The sequence below is a fragment of the Triturus cristatus genome, chromosome 3_2 (assembly GCF_964204655.1).
Source record: "Triturus cristatus chromosome 3_2, aTriCri1.1, whole genome shotgun sequence".
In the NCBI taxonomy this organism is placed as follows: domain Eukaryota; kingdom Metazoa; phylum Chordata; class Amphibia; order Caudata; family Salamandridae; genus Triturus; species Triturus cristatus.
Window position 1 is genome coordinate 184,327,285 of NC_140584.1, and position 20,321 is coordinate 184,347,605.

At 47.7% G+C, this 20,321-nt stretch overlaps 1 protein-coding gene across 1 annotated transcript in view; it reads right to left on the reverse strand.

Moving 5' to 3' along the window:
* CCDC93 (CCC complex scaffolding subunit CCDC93) overlaps positions 1–20,321 on the reverse strand; it is a 1,072,960-nt gene that overhangs the window by 521,396 nt on the left and 531,243 nt on the right. Inside the window, exon 13 of the mRNA XM_085647463.1 lies at positions 15,100–15,162. Within this exon, the coding sequence (XP_085503589.1) occupies positions 15,100–15,162 (63 nt within the window). The remainder of the gene's footprint in view (positions 1–15,099; positions 15,163–20,321) is intronic.

The window sequence follows — 20,321 nt, forward strand, 5'->3', positions numbered from 1 at the left end:
ACATTGTGATGATGCATCTGGCAGAAAGCATTGTCTTTCCCATAAGATGTATACGTAGACCAATGCCCACAAAAAAGTATGAGCAGTAGACCATGTTGCTGCTCACCTATACCTGCAATGGGTACATTTATCTGAAAGGCTAGAAGAGCTGCCTTTGTGCCAGTCCAGTGAGAATGGATGCCATAGGATGTTGAAAACCTCAGATTTCCTATGATTACTTAGGATTTTAAAATGTATCTGATCATCAGCATGGCATCAGCGACCTTTGCTCTCTTATTACCTAGAGTGAACCCATAATAGAGATCCAGAAAGACGCTTTAAAAGAGTTATTCTTTCCAGCTGACCCTTTAGGTTTTAGGAACATTTGATTGATGGAGGAAGAAGTATTTGTGTTTAAGAATGCATTCTGTCACTACCATTGTAATAAAAAAAGGAGAATTTAAAGACCCAATCTTTGTTCTCAGAAATCCAAGCAAGTCTCTGCAGAAGAAAAAGACTGAAGCTCATTGATTCTCCTGGTAGAAAAGATTGCCACCAAGCAAGCCATAGTCCGTCCACTGAGGTAGTGGGCCTATAATGGACAAGTGATTGTGAAGTTATTCATCATGTTGGTATTGCATAGCAATACATTTTACAGATGATGTTTCATGAGAGATGTTGGAATAAGCAGCAATGGTGAATACGTTAATTATCTTGGGTAATTATATTTATGGATGTCACTTTATCCCCCCACAGATCCCTCACCTTATAAACAAATACTCTTCAGGTGTCAGACTGGATCCAAGTAACCCTTGAACCACCACTGGCTCTCCAGCGCCCCCATGTGGCTCCCCACAACTCCAATCGCTGCTCAGTCTGCCTCCATGGTCAACATCAGAGTACATATGGTGCCGAACAACACACTGGGATCAGTTCCTTATATTGTTTCCATACCATACCAAAAGACATGAGCGTAACTGGAGGAAGGAAAAAACCGAGGAACGGAAAGAGGCATTCCGCACCGCGGTAAAATCCTATAAAAAAGAGCTCCGTAGCATCAAAGCTAGTTTCTACGAGGACAGAATTAAAAACGCGGCCTGTTCAGCACATGAAACCTACTCAGTTCTAAAAGAACTACTCCACGCCCCTGACCCCCCACTCAAACCCCTCGACCCCAAAGCTGCGGAAACCAAATGCCAAAAATTAGCCACTTTCTTCGATGAGAAGATTCAAAACATTCTCCTAACCATTCCCCCCCCCGAACAGGACCCCACACAGCCGGATCCTACCATCACTACCGCCAACCCTCCACTGCCACCAGCCCTCCAACCCTCCCTGGACACCTTCGGGCCCGTAACAACGGAAGAAGTAGGAGCTATGCTGGCCGCAATTAAAAGTGGTTCTCCCCTTGATCCTGCCCCCCTCCGCTTCCTAAAAAAAGTGTCAAATACCATCATCCCCCCCCTCACGGCCCTGATCAATTCCTCCTTCTCAGAGGGCATTGTCCCCCCCAGCTGGAAAGCGGCAGCAGTCAAAGGTCTGCTGAAAAAACCCTCTTTAGACCCGCAGGACTTCGCCAACTACAGGCCCATATCCCTTCTCCCTGGAAACAGCAAGATCGCTGAGAAGCTGGTAAATAAACAACTATCGCTTTACCTAGAAAGCAACAACCTCTTAGCGGCCTCCCAGACAGGGTTTCGTCCAGGTCAGGGCACCGACATCGCCCTCCTGACAGCAGTGGAGAAGGCCAGAAGCATTCTGGATACGGGAGGATCAGTGGCAGTGATCCTCCTAGACCTCAGTGCGGCCTTCGACATTGTAGACCATCCCACCCTAATCCACCGACTGGGAGAGATCGGACTAAAGGGTCTGGCCCTGAAATGGCTAGAATCCTTTTTGACTGGACGCTCCTTCCAGGTGCGGGAAAACGACAGCTGCTCATCCATCATCCCCCTCCGGTGTGGAGTGCCACAGGGCTCATCCTTGAGCCCTACACTTTTCAACGTGTACATGGCCCCACTGGAGAAGAGGGTCAGCTCGTACGGCGTGTCAGTCATCAACTACGCCGACGACACTCAGCTGGTAGTTACCCTTTCCCACCCTCACCATGCCCCATCCGACCTCCACAGCTGCCTTTCTGAAGTCCACCGATGGATGAATCTCTCCTCATTAAAATTGAACGGGTCCAAGACTGAGATCCTCCTGATGGGCCACAATGGGCCCTCCCTACCACCTCACCTTTGGCCCAGGTGCCTTGGGGATCCTCCCGCACCTAAGGAAGAAGTCAAGAGCCTGGGTGTGTGGATTGAGAAGGACATGAGTTTCAGAACCCAGGCAAAGAGAACTGCAGGAACATGCTTTGGACTACTTAGAGCCTGCAGGAAGATCTTTCCCCTGCTCCCAGAGACCGCAAGGAGGCTCCTCATCCAGGGTCTAATCCTGGCAAGATTAGACTACTGTAACGCTATATACTTGGGAGCTCCTGAAGCCACCTTGAATTCACTGCAGAAAGTCCAAAATGCCGCAGCCCGCCTACTTACGGGCACACCTGGAAGATCCTCCGCCAGGCCAGCCCTCAACTCTCTCCACTGGCTCCCAGTCAGAGAAAGGGTCTTGTTCAAAGCCCTCTGTTTGGCCAACAAAACACTCAACAACAACGGTCCCCCTCTTCTGAGAGAACTTTTAATTCCATACAAAGCAGAGAAGGATCTCCGGTCCAATTCTGAAAATCTCATTGTAGTCCCTAGAGTGAGAAAAGCTAAGACCGGTGGCTGTCGCTTCTCGGTTCACACGGCGAAGAGATGGAACCAGCTACCCCGAAAACTTAGGACTGAACCGAACTTTCTCCAGTTCAGAAAGACCTTAAAGACCTTCCTTTTCCCGCAAATATAATCCCATTAGTTGGCCAAAACCCCTGGAGAAGCAGATCAGCGCTGGGATGCTCTTCGGAGTTACTACGCGCTTTACAAAACCATTAAATTAAATTAAATTAAATAACATGGCACATGGAGAGGAAATGAGAGAGGTGTAATTACAGCTACAATAAAAGAAGAAATCAGTTTGCAAACTTCAAGATCTAATTTTAAAGAGCACTAACCTGTCAGAGGACGACGGAGGGAGGTTAGGAATGCTCTGGAAGATAAAGCACCTAACAGAAAGGTTGCTAACAAAGGACAGACATTTTTTTTCATGGATACTTCTTCCAACACACTCCTCACCTCATCAATGAGGCCCAACACAATACACTATGGAAGGTGGGATTGAGGTGGGACAGTTAACAAAGAAAGTAATACAACACAGCCCTGGCAAAGTATATATGAAAGTGTGCCTGAGCAGTGGGACAGTAATGCTTTGCAAAGTTGTGCAACAAGAATCAAGGGACACCTGGAAAATGTCAGCCATTGGGACATCTCTGGTGAGAGAAGCAGAAGGCCCCAAGGCATTTGCAGAGTGAACACGAAGACCCGCCAGAGTTCCTTTTCTAGCCAAGGCATAACAGATGTTTATACAGAGGGCGACTCAATGGGAACTCATTTGCTTAGGTATTTCCTTGACTTTCTAGGGTCCAGCAAAGCCTACAAGGGCGGGCTGCCAAATCTGTCCAGCCAAGTACGGTCAATGTTGAGACAGCTTATCCGGGCCACAGTGTATGCACCCTCTCATTTTTCTTGGGGGACGCAGAGGAAGAAAGAAGGATGGAAAGGTGATGGACTAGCCAATGTGAAAGGCAAGTTCTTTGGCAGAATGATGGGGAGGTGGGAAGCAGCAGTGTGAGTAGACAGAAAAGCCTTAAAGGTGGTTGAACTGGCAGGGTCTGTAATTCATCATTCCCTTGGAACCAAAAATACAGTCTTGAAATTATGCAGCCGAGCCAAGTAACTGTTCACTTGTTCGAATGGGGAAGCCATAAGCTGTCATAGCATTCAAATCCCACTGCAGAACAATGAACGGCGTCGGTAGAAAGAAGTACAATAGTGACTTGAACAATAAGGGTGAATCAGGAAGACACATGAGGGTGGAAGCGGCAGACTGATACAGATTCCCAGTGCTGAATTCCAAGCCCTGTTCGGCAAGGCAAAGCTCAAACGCAGAACATGAAAAAGGCAAGACTTGAAGGGGTTGAAACTCTTAGGCTGTCACCAAGTAACTAATCTGGACCAGTGGCTTGCATGAATTATAGCAGATATCTGAGCAGCAAAGATGATATCCTCCATCTCCGGTAGTGTAAACTCTAGCTGCCATTGGCTCATCTTCGACGAGTACATCTGAGGAATCTGTGTGTGGTGGTGGAGTGCCCATTTATTTTGCCTCAAAGACACTTCTTACCAGTGTGAAAGAGGAAGAAGGAGCAGAATGCAGTAGAATTCCTGCTCTACCAATCTGACAGAAAGAGGATCAGTTGATATATCCTCCCAGACCTTTTCAGTACATTCGAAAGAAGAGGGAAAGTATCGACCAGAACCCTGTGACCAGGTGAACCAGAAGGCATCCCACAGGGAGCTTTTCAAAGAGAAGGGTGTGGCACAGCACAAGGCACACCATGTTCAGGACAATAGCAAAGAGACGAATGCATGGACTTTTCAATCTAGACAAGATATTATCTTTCACTTGGCGTTGAAGTTCCCACTCCCGGTCCTCAACAGAGGTGCAACTTAGTGCCATCAGCCCTCACACTGACGGTGCCCACAAGGTGGGCCAAAACTGGGAAAACACCCCGCAGCAGGACCCAAACCCATTAGAAAAAATCCTTGAAACACAGGGTCCAAGAACCCGTACCCGTGTTGATGAAATGGCCGGTGGCCGTGTTGACTGACAGGATTTGAGCGTTGTTCCATGCAATTTAAGGGAGAAAGGCCTACAGGGCAAGCCAGACCACGGTAAATCCAGCACACTTAGGCGCAGCTGCAACAGATGCAAACTAAAGGTCATGCAAAGTCATCTTCTCAGAAGAGATGACCTTATCAAAAGAGGAGGCCTCTGTAACAATGGTGCCATGCAACTGTCGTAGACTGAAGGGACAACCTATCATCATATTGGAGGGCATATCCGCCAATGAAGGACCAAATGCACAATGTGGAATATCTTCACCCGAGCTGAGAGACTCCCTTGATGCTGGAGCCCCGAACACAGTTTACATTCAGCACCCACATGCTGTACGAGCACTTCAAGATCCATATGATGCACAAGCACTTCAAGGCAGAAGGCTTTTAGATTTGTATCAGAGCCTATTTCAGAAACTTCTGAATTATTTTCCAAATATCTTCAATCCCTTGAGGTGGATGAAAAGCCTTCATACAGGTCAGATCCAATGCTGTCCCTGTAAAGGTCGTCCTTGAATTAGGGATAAAGTGCTACTTCTGAGCATTGATGGAAAAGTCAAGCAAGTGCAGGACGGTCATGGGGTGCTGGCAATGGTTCAAGACCCGGTCAAGGGATTTCAACAGCCAGTCCTCAAAGTATTGAGATACATGGACCACTGACCTTTTCTTGGAAGCGGCCACCATGGCCAAGACTTGGGTAAAGACTAGTGGAGCTGTTAGTTCAAAAGATGGTACTGCATAATGGTAGTGATTGGACACTTCGGTGAACGAAAGGTAACACCTGGGAGCAGTAAGGATCAGCAGATGAAACTAAGCATTCTGGCAAGCCATGGATAACATGAATACTACACATTGACGGCTACCAGGAACTGGCTAAAGTACAGTATATTTTGATCCTATTCTGTGGAACAAACATGTTTAACAGGAGTAGGTGCAAAATGGGTTTTAGCCCGCCATTCTTCTCTGGGATAAAGAAAAAAGTAAAATATTGAGCCCAATCAAAGATCTGGGATATTGGAGCTGCTAATGCTGGAGTTATTGCTTCTTTTAGGTCCACCTATATGTCTAAAGGCGCAGCAAAGCAGCAATGCTGAGGGTGCTGGACCTGCTGGGAAAGTGGCTATTACTTTGAAGATTGTCACCTGTAGAAGCACTGGAAGTGACGGTAATGCTGGCCGAGCAGCTTTGCTGGAAAGGTCAGTACTGGTGGACATGCCATGGTGCAATTATTCTTGAAGCAATCCCGTAGGAATTACCATCTCCTCGAGGCGCCCCTTATCATAGAAAGGTATACCTACTAATCCTGCCAAGAGTGCGGCCCATTATTAAGGGTGGAAAGGCCCCAACACCCCTCCCTTTTTCCAAACATGATGAGTGTTTTTCAGGCCGATCTTTTCTCAATCATCATGTTTGAGATCGGCGCTTTAAAAGCACTTATGCGCAGGCGCTTGGCAGTCTGAGTTAAGCCTTGTTGGACTGGAGATTTCACAGCCCTGAGGGCGTGACCTCATCCGTCCAGCAAACTTAGGCGACCCTCACCCTGGGTGCTTCAGTTTCAATACTTGAAGTGCAGAGGGCTGGTTATCTATCAATCAAGCATCGTCACAGAATTGGGGGAGATCAGCAACTCTCACTGACCCTGTTAAACCTGGCATCCTTGGTTGGGTTCTCCCCTAACCTTTTACCTTCAAAACTCCTGTTTTTACTGACTTTGACTTTGCTGGCCTGAGGACTCTGTGCACTTTGTCACTGCTAACCAGTGCTAAAGTGCTTGTGCTCTTTTCCTAAAACATGGTAACATTGACTCATACCTAATTGGCATATTTGATTTTCTTATAAGTCCCCAGAAAAGTGCACTGCATGTGCCCAAGGCCTGTAAATTAAATCCTACCAGTAGGTCTGCAGCACTGAATGTGCCACCCACTTAAGTAGCCTTTAAACATATCTCAGGCCTGCCACTGTAGAGCCTGTATGTGCAGTTGTAAACTGTCATATCGACGTGGCAAAATAAACATTTTGCCAGGCCCAAACCTCCCTTTTTAATACATATAAGCCACCCCTAAGGTCGTCCCTAGCCACAACCCCAAGAGCAGGGTGCAAGTATCTAAATAGTTGGACATCTACTTTCAAGTTTTACATGTCATGGTAGTGAAACACTCTCAAATTCGTTTTTCACAACTGCAAAGCCTATCTCTCCCATAGGATAACACTGGAGTTGCCTTATTACATTTTATGAGTGTAATTTCCAAATTGGAAGAGACTACTGGATCATGTTTGGTGTCTCTGGAATCATAATTTAAAATACTAGCTTATGGTGAAGACTGACTTTAAAGCTGAATCCTGACAATGCCAATTTTAGAAAGTTGGCATATTCTTGCCTTAGCCATTTGGTGCCTACAGCCTGTCTCTGGACACATGACAGGGTATAGTTGGCCTTTGTGTATTCCTCCTTGACAGCCACACAGAACGCAAGCTTAGCTGTGACTAAATGGGCCATCACTGACAAGATGGGAGGGAGGAGCTGGGCCCAGCCTCACTTACATCTGAATAGGCTGTGTCCTTTCTCCACACAAGGGACTGCATACCCCCTATAGTTAATCTGAAGCCAGGGAAGTCACAGTATCTGTGCACTTTAACAACATGCCTCTAGAAGCTTCTACCCACTTCAGAAGCACAACTGTGTATAACAATAGGACCTCTGACACCACCAATTCAGTACATTTCTGGAAAGTGACGGCCGGCACGGATCGGGGGTGGTGGGATGTAAAAAAAATAAAACCACTTACCTTATCGCCCGTTCCGCGTCTGTCCCCCGTCGGACTTGGCAGAACCATGAAGCACTGCCAGGCACCCCAGACCAATCACAAAGCTGCAATGCAGCATTGTGATTGGTAAGCACCCAGGCTCCCCTGACAAATAACAATGATGCAATGCAGTATTGTGATTGGTCTGAGCGCCATGGCTCGATGCTCTGATGAGAATTGGAGGCCTGGGCATGTTCAGCAAGCAGGCTGTAATGCAGCCTGCATGGAAAACATGCAAAGTGCGCATGACAGTTTGGCCGGCCCAAGAGGGCCAGTCAAAGCGTCACTGTGCACTTAGGAGTGAGCAAACCACTCCTCCCGTGCCCTGCTCTGAGAGCAGAGCAGCCCCGCCCGCCACCTCCAAAGCAGATGCAAACAATAAAAAGATAACATCACACTATTATCATAGTATTGTTCCTTAGTTAAACTACTTTAAAAAAGTGGGGCAACGCTCCTCTAACTTAGCGGAGGAGCCGCCACTGCTTCTGGACCTGTGAACACTCTGCCAGCAAGGAGGACTGCTGTGCTGCTGAAGGACTGACAATCTGCTGGACTGCTGCTCTGACAAAACTGCTGTGCTGCCTTCTTGTCTGGGTGAGAAGGACTAAACATGCATCTCTTGAAACTAGAACCCAGAGTGACTCCAAGGGCTAGTTAGCTGGCCTCCTGATCTGAAGCCTCAGGGACATAACAGGCTTCCAAGAACCTTGCTTCTGCACCTGGACTCTGCCAAGTGGTGCCACCCCAGTCATGGACACTTGGAAGTGGGCCTAAGGTGCTTGCCAGCGAAACCGATGCATCTTCTCTGTTGAGCAGCACATCTCCAAGCAGAACTGACTAATCTTCTCTGCTGAGCAGCGCATCCTTGAGCAGGACAGATGCATCTCCTCTTCTTAGCGGGGCATTCCGCAACAGAATCGCTGCATCGCCAGTGCTCCTTGGATTGGACCCATCCCAAAGACACTCATTGCCTTGCAGTCCTCTGAACTGACACATTGTCCAAATGGTGCAGTGCATTCACAACCCAGGTTCTCGCATCTCTTGTTGACGGCAGCCTCAGCGACGACACCCGAGTCGGCATTGCAGCGCCTCCGAAAATATGCACTACCAGCTGCAAGCAACATCCCCAATGCCAGACTTCGCATCGCAAGCCCCATTGAAATGATCCTCGACGATGACGCAACAAGACCTCACACCATTGCCTCGCAGCATCTCAGAACCAATGCATCAGTTTGGCTGTGCAGCACATACTCAACGCGGATATACACAACGCTGCGCAACCTGGATTTAGGTACTTTGTTCAGCTGGCCTAACTGGGTCCCTGTAGCCGGTCCGCACTTCTTAGAAGTCGGCCTAAACTTGTGACATTATCCCGGTCCGGTGAGACCAGATATCCTCAGTTGGCACTTTGTGCTTTTTGGTGCTATTTTGACATAAAACTTTAAAACTGAATATATCCGGATCTACTAATTGGATCTTTGCCATGTTTTAATTTATTAAGTTTGCTCTATTTTCTAGCTTGGTGTGAGATCCGTTTTGTGTTGTGTTTTCACTGTTTGAAGTGTTGCACAAATACTATACACATTGCCTCTAATATAAGCCTGATTGCTCTGTGACAAGCTGCCAAGGGGTTGTACATGGGTTAATTTGGGATTTCCTTTTGCCTTACCCCGACTAGGATTGTGGTTGCTGCTTGAGCACGGCTCACACACCAGTCAACCAGAAACTCAGTTTCTAACAGACCCCATCCCACTATGTGACGAGTTAGGGAAGGTGCTCCTCTCATTAGCTGACCTATGACAAGGTCAGCCAATAAGAAGAGGTGTTGTGATTTCCATCAGTCCATTCCTTCCCCTAAGCTGCATGGTATTACTGAGGCCTCTTTACTTCTCCAGTCAGTGTCACCGCCACAGCCCGGCAAGTGTTTGTTGAACGTTGGATGCCTGTGTGTATGTATGAATGTATGTATGTATATTTGTGCATGCATGCTATGAATGGAGCTGTGCATGCGCTTGTGAAGGATGGGTGTGTGTGCATGCGCTTGTGAATGAATGGGTGTGAGTGAGTGTGCATGTGATCTGATGGGTGCAAGTAGGTGGAAGTGAGTGTGTGCCTGCTCACTGCTGAGCCATATTATGGACCGCCACTGGCTGTCTACACATCTCCGAAAAGTCTGAGGCACTCATCAAGACACACCAGTAGAGAATGACTGCTGTGAATCAAGTTGGCAGAATCTAGGCCGCCCAAACTGTCGCTCACCAGATCAGAGTAGAGTTTTTCATATGGTGAGGAAGTCAAATCACTGTCATTTACAACAATTGCCACATAGTATGGATATTCAGATGGCACTTGGCATAGGGAGTGTGTGGAAATAGACAGGCAAAGCAATAAGTTTCCTGCCTATGCAGTCAAATCGTTTAGACTCAGGATCCGGAGGAGACCGTGGGGAATGACGTTTGAACCAACAAACGCTCTGGGGATCAGCGAGTTGACAAGAACTCCGAATCAGAAGACACAGGCTTATAGCAACTGTGTAGGCCCAGGAAGGATTTCCCCCTGCAGCCAAAACAGGCTCCATTAGCACTTTCATAAATGGTATCTGGAGCCACCGAAGAATGTTGTAAGATTTCCATCAAAATATTGGACTTTGATTCAGCAGTATGCAAGCATAGTTCAAGCACTTCCATTGCTTTCTGCACACAAAGATAAAGGAAAAAACTCCCTCTGCAGAAGGGCATAAGGGGGTAACAAATGTACAATTTTTGGTGAAGTGTCAAGACCATTCATATTTTGTTGTCTAGATAAAGGTCAGCATACGTGTGATAAAAAGGATGTCCGCCTATGAATTATTTTCCTCCATTGGCCAGTCGTTCCTATTGGGCATATCCGTCTCTATTAGGAGACTTACCAAAGGAGGGAGAGAGACAGCTTTGCAAGAAGCATTTAGCAGAAAACACGACTGCTGAATGATACAAGGAAGAGCACACATCAATGTATTCCTCTGAAGTATGGACATGTGCATGAGCTTAGTTTTCATTAACAGGTCTCTCAATTTCAGCCATTGTTGGAAGGTGTCAAGAATAATTTATGCTTGCCGGACTAAGCTCTGGAATGGGAACATGCATCAGGAAATGTAACAGTGATGTCACATGTTTGGTCATGTGTGAGGAGTGGAGGGAAATACCGTGGATAGGGTGAATACTGCGGATAGGGTGAATACTGCGGATAGGGTGGATACTGCGGATAGGGTGAATACCACAGATAGGGTGAATACCGCAGATAGGGTGAATACCGCAGATAGGGTGAATACCGCAGATAGGGTGAATACCGCAGATAGGGTGGATACCTTGGTTAGGGTGGATACCGCAGATAGGGTGGATACCGCAGATAGGGTGGATACCGCAGATAGGGTGGATACCGCAGATAGGGTGGATACCGCAGATAGGGTGGATACCGCAGATAGGGTGGATACCGCAGATAGGGGGAATACCGCAGATAGGGGGAATACCGCAGATAGGGTGGATACCGCGGATAGGGTGGATACCGTGGATAGGGTGGATACCGTGGATAGGGTGGATACCGTGGATAGGGTGGATACCGTGGATAGGGTGTGTACCGCGGATAGGGTGTGTACCGCGGATAGGGTGTGTACCGCGGATAGGGTGTGTACCGCGGATAGGGTGTGTACCGCGGATAGGGTGTGTACCGCGGATAGGGTGTGTACCGCGGATAGGGTGTGTACCGCGGATAGGGTGTGTACCGCGGATAGGGTGTGTACCGCAGATAGGGTGTGTACCGCAGATAGGGTGTGTACCGCAGATAGGGTGTGTACCGCAGATAGGGTGTGTACCGCAGATAGGGTGTGTACCGCAGATAGGGTGTGTACCGCAGATAGGGTGTGTACCGCAGATAGGGTGTGTACCGCGGATAGGGTGTGTACCGCGGATAGGGTGTGTACCGCGGATAGGGTGTGTACCGCGGATAGGGTGTGTACCGCGGATAGGGTGTGTACCGCGGATAGGGTGTGTACCGCGGATAGGGTGTGTACCGCGGATAGGGTGTGTACCGCGGATAGGGTGTGTACCGCGGATAGGGTGTGTACTGCGGATAGGGTGAATACTGCAGATAGGGTGAATACTGCAGATAGGGTGAATACTGCAGATAGGGTGAATACTGCAGATAGGGTGAATACTGCACATAGGGTGAATACTGCACATAGGGTGAATACCAGGGATAGGGTGAATACCAGGGATAGGGTGAATACTGCGGATAGGGTGAATACTGCGGATAGGGTGAATACTGCGGATAGGGTGAATACTGCGGATAGGGTGAATACTGCGGATAGGGTGGATACCGTGGATAGGGTGGATACCGTGGATAGGGTGGATACCGTGGATAGGGTGGATACCGTGGATAGGGTGGATACCGTGGATAGGGTGGATACCGAGGATAGGGTGGATACCCTGGATAAGTAAAATACTGCGGATAGGGTGAATACTGCAGATAGGATGAATACAGCGGATAGGGTGAATACCGTGGATAGGGTGAATACCGTGGATAGGGTGAATACCGTGGATAGGGTGAATACCGTGGATAGGGTGAATACCGTGGATAGGGTGAATACCGCGGATAGGGTGATGACCGCGGATAGGGTGATGACCGCGGATAGGGTGTGGACCGCGGATAGGGTGATGACCGCGGATAGGGTGTGGACCGCGGATAGGGTGTGGACCGCGGATAGGGTGTGGACCGCGGATAGGGTGTGGACCGCGGATAGGGTGTGTACCGCGGATAGGGTGTGTACCGCGGATAGGGTGTGTACCGCGGATAGGGTGTGTACCGCGGATAGGGTGTGTACCGCGGATAGGGTGTGTACCGCGGATAGGGTGTGTACCGCGGATAGGGTGTGTACCGCGGATAGGGTGTGTACCGCGGATAGGGTGTGTACCGCGGATAGGGTGTGTACCGCGGATAGGGTGTGTACCGCGGATAGGGTGTGTACCGCGGATAGGGTGTGTACCGCGGATAGGGTGTGTACCGCGGATAGGGTGTGTACCGCGGATAGGGTGTGTACCGCGGATAGGGTGTGTACCGCGGATAGGGTGTGTACTGCGGATAGGGTGTGTACTGCGGATAGGGTGAATACTGCAGATAGGGTGAATACTGCAGATAGGGTGAATACCAGGGATAGGGTGAATACCAGGGATAGGGTGAATACTGCGGATAGGGTGAATACAGTGGATAGGGTGAATACTGCGGATAGGGTGGATACTGCGGATAGGGTGGATACTGCGGATAGGGTGGATACTGCGGATAGGGTGGATACTGCGGATAGGGTGAATACCGCAGATAGGGTGAATACCGCAGATAGGGTGAATACCGCAGATGGGGTGAATACCGCAGATAGGGTGGATACCGCAGATAGGGTGGATACCGCAGATAGGGTGAATACCGCAGATAGGGGGAATACCGCAGATAGGGTGGATACCTTGGTTAGGGTGAATACTGCAGATAGGGTGGATACCGCTGATAGGGTGGATACCGCTGATAGGGTGGATACCGTGGATAGGGTGGATACCGTGGATAGGGTGATGACCGCGGATAGGGTGATGACCGCGGATAGGGTGTGGACCGCGGATAGGGTGTGTACCGCGGATAGGGTGTGTACCGCGGATAGGGTGTGTACCGCGGATAGGGTGTGTACCACGGATAGGGTGTGTACCGCGGATAGGGTGTGTACCGCGGATAGGGTGTGTACCGCGGATAGGGTGTGTACCGCGGATAGGGTGTGTACCGCGGATAGGGTGTGTACCGCGGATAGGGTGTGTACCGCGGATAGGGTGTGTACCGTGGATAGGGTGTGTACCGCGGATAGGGTGTGTACCGCGGATAGGGTGTGTACCGCAGATAGGGTGTGTACCGCAGATAGGGTGTGTACCGCAGATAGGGTGTGTACCGCAGATAGGGTGTGTACCGCAGATAGGGTGTGTACCGCAGATAGGGTGTGTACCGCGGATAGGGTGTGTACCGCGGATAGGGTGTGTACCGCGGATAGGGTGTGTACCGCGGATAGGGTGTGTACTGCGGATAGGGTGAATACTGCAGATAGGGTGAATACTGCAGATAGGGTGAATACCAGGGATAGGGTGAATACCAGGGATAGGGTGAATACTGCGGATAGGGTGAATACAGTGGATAGGGTGAATACTGCGGATAGGGTGGATACTGCGGATAGGGTGGATACTGCGGATAGGGTGGATACTGCGGATAGGGTGGATACTGCGGATAGGGTGAATACCGCAGATAGGGTGAATACCGCAGATAGGGTGAATACCGCAGATGGGGTGAATACCGCAGATGGGGTGAATACCGCAGATAGGGTGGATACCGCAGATAGGGTGGATACCGCAGATAGGGTGGATACCGCAGATAGGGTGGATACCGCAGATAGGGGGAATACCGCAGATAGGGGGAATACCGCAGATAGGGTGGATACCTTGGTTAGGGTGAATACTGCAGATAGGGTGGATACCGCTGATAGGGTGGATACCGTGGATAGGGTGGATACCGTGGATAGGGTGGATACCGCGGATAGGGTGAATACCGCGGATAGGGTGGATACCGTGGATAGGGTGGATACCGTGGATAGGGTGTGTACCGCGGATAGGGTGTGTACCGCGGATAGGGTGTGTACCGCGGATAGGGTGTGTACCGCGGATAGGGTGTGTACCGCGGATAGGGTGTGTACCGCGGATAGGGTGTGTACCGCGGATAGGGTGTGTACCGCGGATAGGGTGTGTACCGCGGATAGGGTGTGTACCGCGGATAGGGTGTGTACCGCGGATAGGGTGTGTACCGCGGATAGGGTGTGTACCGCGGATAGGGTGTGTACCGCGGATAGGGTGTGTACCGCGGATAGGGTGTGTACCGCGGATAGGGTGTGTACCGCTGACAGGGTGTGTACCGCTGACAGGGTGAATACAGCAGATAGGGTGAATACCGCTGACAGGGTGAATACCGTGGATAGGGTGAATACCATGGATAGGGTGAATACCATCGATAGGGTGAATACCATGGTTAGGGTGAACACAGCGAATAAGGGGAATACCGTGGATAGGGTTAATACTGTAGCCAGAAAACACAAGAGGGTATATAAAACATACAGCTGCTAGCGATTTGTTTTATGTGGAGCTTCAAATTGCAGTTTTGCAGTGTCTAAGAGACATAAATAGCAGATGGTGTTTTGCAATTAAATTGTGATTAGTTGACCGTTCTTGGGAGAATGGAAGACGAGTTGGCCTTACAAAGATTTAAATTAGAGACTTGCAGGTCTGAGCAGATGTCAGTGTTGAGTGTTTAACAGGGTGAATTGGAAAACAGGACCCTCTGTCTGTCTGTCTGTCTGTCTGTATGTATGTATGTATGTATGTATCTGTAACAAACCTTAAAATCGTCGTACGAGATAAACACGCTGAAAGGCATTTTAGAAGATTTACCTCTGCAAGTTTTTTCTTTGCTTCCGTACATTCAGCATTTAGTTCTGAAGACTTAGCTTGTAACTGTAAAAAAGGAAACACATCATTATTGTTAACTGATTTTTAGATACACATATTTGAATGGCATGCAATCAAATATATTACAGCATATATTGTACTATACAGCATATCACCATGTAGCCCAATTTAAAGATACAGGAGATCATTAAATAGGTGGAGTGAATACCAAAATGACTAGTACAACAGGCAGTTAAAGATCACACTTTTACAAAGCCAGCAGGTCTAGCTTTAATGTCGCAAAGTCATTCAAAAAGCATTTCTGCAGTCAGAGACTTTATCACACACCATGGTCGCTTTCTCAAAACTTGTAAGTCATCTTGCACATATAAAAACAGATGTGGCGTGTGGCAGTGCCCCTCACATCTCAAATAGTTGCTTTAGTTTAAAGTATATGGAAATCCGAGACACAATATGAAGTGTTCTACATATACACTTTGAGAAGCAATAATCACAGTAAACAAAAACTATTTAGCATAAAGATCTCTCTAATAGTGCTTTTTTGGCGGGGGTGAGGGGGCCTTTAGAATGAATTTTTTTATGACAAAGGAATTAAGTAACCAAATACATGCTGATGTTGAAAATGACAGCAGTAACCTTTAACCAGTTCTATTTTTCAATAATGTCATAGAATTTATCATCACTTGAAAAAACTCAGAAGACTCAAACAGAACGCCCAATAGCAAAATTTGTTTAAAACAATTGAATGGTAAGACAATCATACACTGTCAATATACAACAACGTGTCCAGATGGTTACAGGTCAATTCTTAACATTGGCAGGCATCTTGGAAAGCTAAAACAATAAAGTAAGTATAATACTGTTTCAAGGTGATTTCAGCAATTACAATCATTTGACACACGGTATAAATAGTTGCACTCTAAGAGGCAAATTCACAAAGGGCCCCTGCACGGATGGCGCGCAGTTGTGGTGGCGGGACCACAACAATGGGTAACTCCAGTGTAGAGACCCCACCATGAGTGTGGGGCCTCTGCCACAAGTGCAAGGACTCTTTGTGAATCAGGCTGTAAGTGCTAACAAAAATCATCCAATAAACAGATTCTACAGTCAAGAAAAATTCTGGTTTAACATAACTAAATGAATGTGGCAAAAAGCATGAAGAGTTTCCGTACTTTTAAAATGTAAAATTGTCCATCATGCATCCCACAGCAGGTGGAATGAAACACCCAAACAGCCAATCGAAAAACCATGGGGTTAAAATACTCTGGTGGATTATTGAAGATGTGATTGATTGTTTTAAGCCAAAGGCTATGGCTAAAGTGTTCTGAGAAAAAGAAGCCAGAGGGTGAAGGAGACTTACTCAAAGTGCTCCCCCCAGGTATACTTGGTATTCTGCATGTTGTTTAGAAACAAAAAGCAAAAGGTATTGGCATACGTCAGACCTAAAATATCTAGGTATGCAATTTCACAACGATTTATCATTTTTTAAGCTGTGTATAGAATCTTGCTTCACTTGTATGCTCCACTTATAAAGTCGAGGCTAGACAGCGCTTGCGCTGTCTTTTCAAGATATGTTGTATATACTTTGTGAGCTTACAGCCCTCCAATTGCTTTTCATTTGTTTCTTTAAGTGTCCTTTAAAAATTCATTCTTCCAAGTGGTTAATCTGTCCCATTTGTCCCTCCTTTTCGTGGGCTGTTCCCTCCCAGAGACAACTTCCCCATTACATGTAACTTTACACTTGCCCCTTTTTAGAAACTTTAGAAGGGACTACTTTTTGTTTTGTCTAAGAGCACCTCACACCAGTGCTTAATGTTTTCAGTCACTCCGAGGTGCTAGTTCTATTACAGTAAACAGGGCTGTAAATCATGTTCTTATCTCGTTACATTTGCTGTGCATTCAAAGACCGAGGTCAAATGTTAGAAACTGTTTTCTGAGGGCACCTGTTTCGCCCCGGCCTCCACTTTCAAACACCCAAGCTTCCCCTGCTGCCCTGTTAAGTGCTGTGTGCACTGCCTGCTGGGACATGCAGTTCCATATGCTATTTAAACATGCTTCTTTTGCCGCACGAGCGCTGCAAGGACTACATGCCCCATCGTGCCCAGCAGTGACTCACTCCCGTGCTGGGTCACCGGCTGGCTGCGCTGGTGTTTGTTTTCTTCAGCCCATGATACAGTGGTAATTCGTGGTTGAGGAGATCTGTGCAAACGTGGATGGCATTACAGGGGTGATTGCTCTACTGGTGAGTTTGTCATAGCTGGTCTTGAAGACTGTCTTTGTGGCTTCTGGCAACCAGGCCCGGTCTTATCGGAGGGCTATCTTCATTTTCAGATGACACTTCCGATATGCATTGTTGTGAACCACCATGCAGACCATAACAACGCTTAACTGCAGAGCGAACGAGTACTGTCTATGACGTTATAGTCCGTTGATAAACATAGGAGTGTCAGTTAAGGATTGGTTCTACAGATGGCACTGATGAGGTCTCCACCGTACTGAGATGGTCTAAAGCTGTCTGCGCTTAACAGGACAATGTATGATTCATGTCTATGATACCACCTGGGACAGTAGTCACACCTGGTTGCCATTTGCATCCATGGTTTTACTTTCCAGTTACCCTTCCCAGTTTGAACTTTGACAGGCCCCCTCTTTCAATGTCAATTCCCCCCCGCCCCACCCCGAAGTGTAATCGGTAACAATAAACTAGCTTTACTTGCGCCCGCAAGTCCCTTCTTCAGCTATACCAGCTGACCTTGCAGGGTTCATCACTGTGAACCAATGCTTTTCAATATGCGTTACCGTAAATTCCGCTGCCCTGTGTACCCAGTGACATCCTTCCCTTTCTGTGAAGGCGTCAATGCTAATACAGGGTGAACAGTGGCTCTACCAATTCTATACCAATATTCTTACTCGGATTTATATGTACATACAAATCCTTACTTTTTCTATTTGAGGTTATGCATGAAATTGTGAAGATTCTCAGATCTCTAGAATGCTTCATCCACTTGTAATAACACCTCTTTCCTAAAACCGACAGCATCCCGTTCATATAAAAGCACATCCATGTCTGCCCGCTGTTCCACTGGAGTCATGACAGTTTTCCGAATACTTGGCCAGTGGCCAAGAATTATAATCTCATCTGTATTTTAAATTCGCAGCACAGAAATGCTGATGCCCTTTTGGCTCTGCATATTACTCAGTGAAGCAAAGGTGGCACATGACAGCAGAAATACATCCCTTGAACCTACGCAGCAGCAGGCAAAAACGCATGCCTGGCACATCTTTGTCAAACAAAACATTGAAAACGGTTCTCTCCCTGCTTGCAGTGGTGCAGATGTTCTGTACGACCGGGCTTTTGGGTTTTTGTTGTTGCAACGTTTACACTAACTTCCAAGTTGAAAGAGGGAATTATCAAGAGTGCACGTGTGTAAAAATCTCTGCAATGTTTCTTGAACAAAGTATTTTTATTTTGCTCAAAGCACCGATTTACTTTTTACTGTTCCTTGATTGCACAAGAACTATTTTAGCGCACAACGTGGCGAGTTTTAAGTGAGGAGGCACATAGACAGGCGTTTGCCAAGCGAGGGAAAAATTAATCATTCATCTGCAATATTGAGTGCCAACCCATAAAAGTGCTACACAATTTAAACAATGAAATCGGTGCGAAAATCGTGGTTTGTAAGCTCCTAGCCAAAAGATTAAACCTGGCGCTGTGGGAAAGCGTAACTGTCGCATCTTTGCTCAACGAATTTCACTTGACATGTTTGAAAAAGCGCTCATGCACTGAAAAGAGGAGTTTGGAATAATTTTAAAGTTTTGATATTTGGCCACTCGTTTCTAATGGCACACTGACTGAGATTATAACAGCATGCCCGCTTTAACCCTACCTTCATCTGCCTTTACCTTTGTCTTAGTAAACAAAAAGAAGACCCGATTAAAATGTAGGATAATTGTGCCGCAGGCATGCCGCGAAACTCGAGCTCCCTCCGTTTAAATCTACGATGAATGTCATTTTCCCACACCAGCCATGGTGTGGTCAATAGTTATTGTTCGTGTGTGATAATGTTCCCGTTACCTCTGCATTTCATGAGGCCTGGTCATGGCGCCTCTGCAGAAACCAGCACCTGCCATTTTAAAAATGGCTTATTTTACGTTGCAGACCCGGTGATTCGTTTACTAGCCCTTACAAAATTAGTACTAAGATAATTAACTACTTGGGGGCATATTATCAAGAACGGCGTTAAAATCATCGCTGCTTTAGCGGCAGGAAACTGCCGCTAAAGCGGCGATAATAGGCTTGATAATATGCCCTTGAGGACTCCAATAGAAGCCCATGTTCTGGTGTGAACCTGGGCTTTTATGGGAATTCTCAAGGGCATATTATCAAGGCCATTTTCGCCGCTTTAGCGGCAGTTTACTGTTGCTAAAGCAGCGATAATTTTAACGCCGTTCTTGATCATATGCCCCTAAATTCGCTTCTAAGTGGATGTTTGGCGCTCAAAGACTGGACACCGAGGGTTGCATTACACATGAGGTGCATTTTCCTTCATTGCGCTAGGTGCACCTTTAAAACGGTGCGCCCAGTGCAATGAAGGAAAATGCGCCGCATTATGGGGAAAGCGCTGCCCCCAAGGCAGCTGCAAACTTGTGCTGCATTGGGGGCAGCGCGTTCCCGTGAAAAACAGAGCGGCTGCTTTGCAGCCGATCCGTGCCTCACTGTGCAGGCAGCAATCTGCCCTCAATTTTAAAGAGGAATAGGCACCCCCTTGCAGGCGGGTGCAGTCAGTGACTGCACCCGCCTGCAACATTGTGTCTGGGGGTCCATAAGACCCCTTTCCCCCTTCCAGAGGTCTGCTCTCAGGGGGCACCCTAAAAGTGTTCCACCTTTTAGGAGGTGCACTGTCAGTGCGCCCCCTAAGAACTTCTTTGCCTCTGCACCCGTGTCTGTAATATGGTGCGGGCGCAGAGGAAAAGGGATTCCCTCCTTTGCATGCGGCACACCCCCATGCAAATGAGGGAACGCCCCCTGAAGGTAACGCTGGCGTTTTATGTGCATCAGCACAATCGGCATAGCATCTGCTGCCCCTTCTGTAATACCAAAGTACCCGGTGCACTCTGTGTAGTACCACCCTTAGAGTCTTTGTTAGTTCAGCCAGGTATCAGAGACCCCTTCTGATGTATCTGAGAATATAAAACCCAAACAA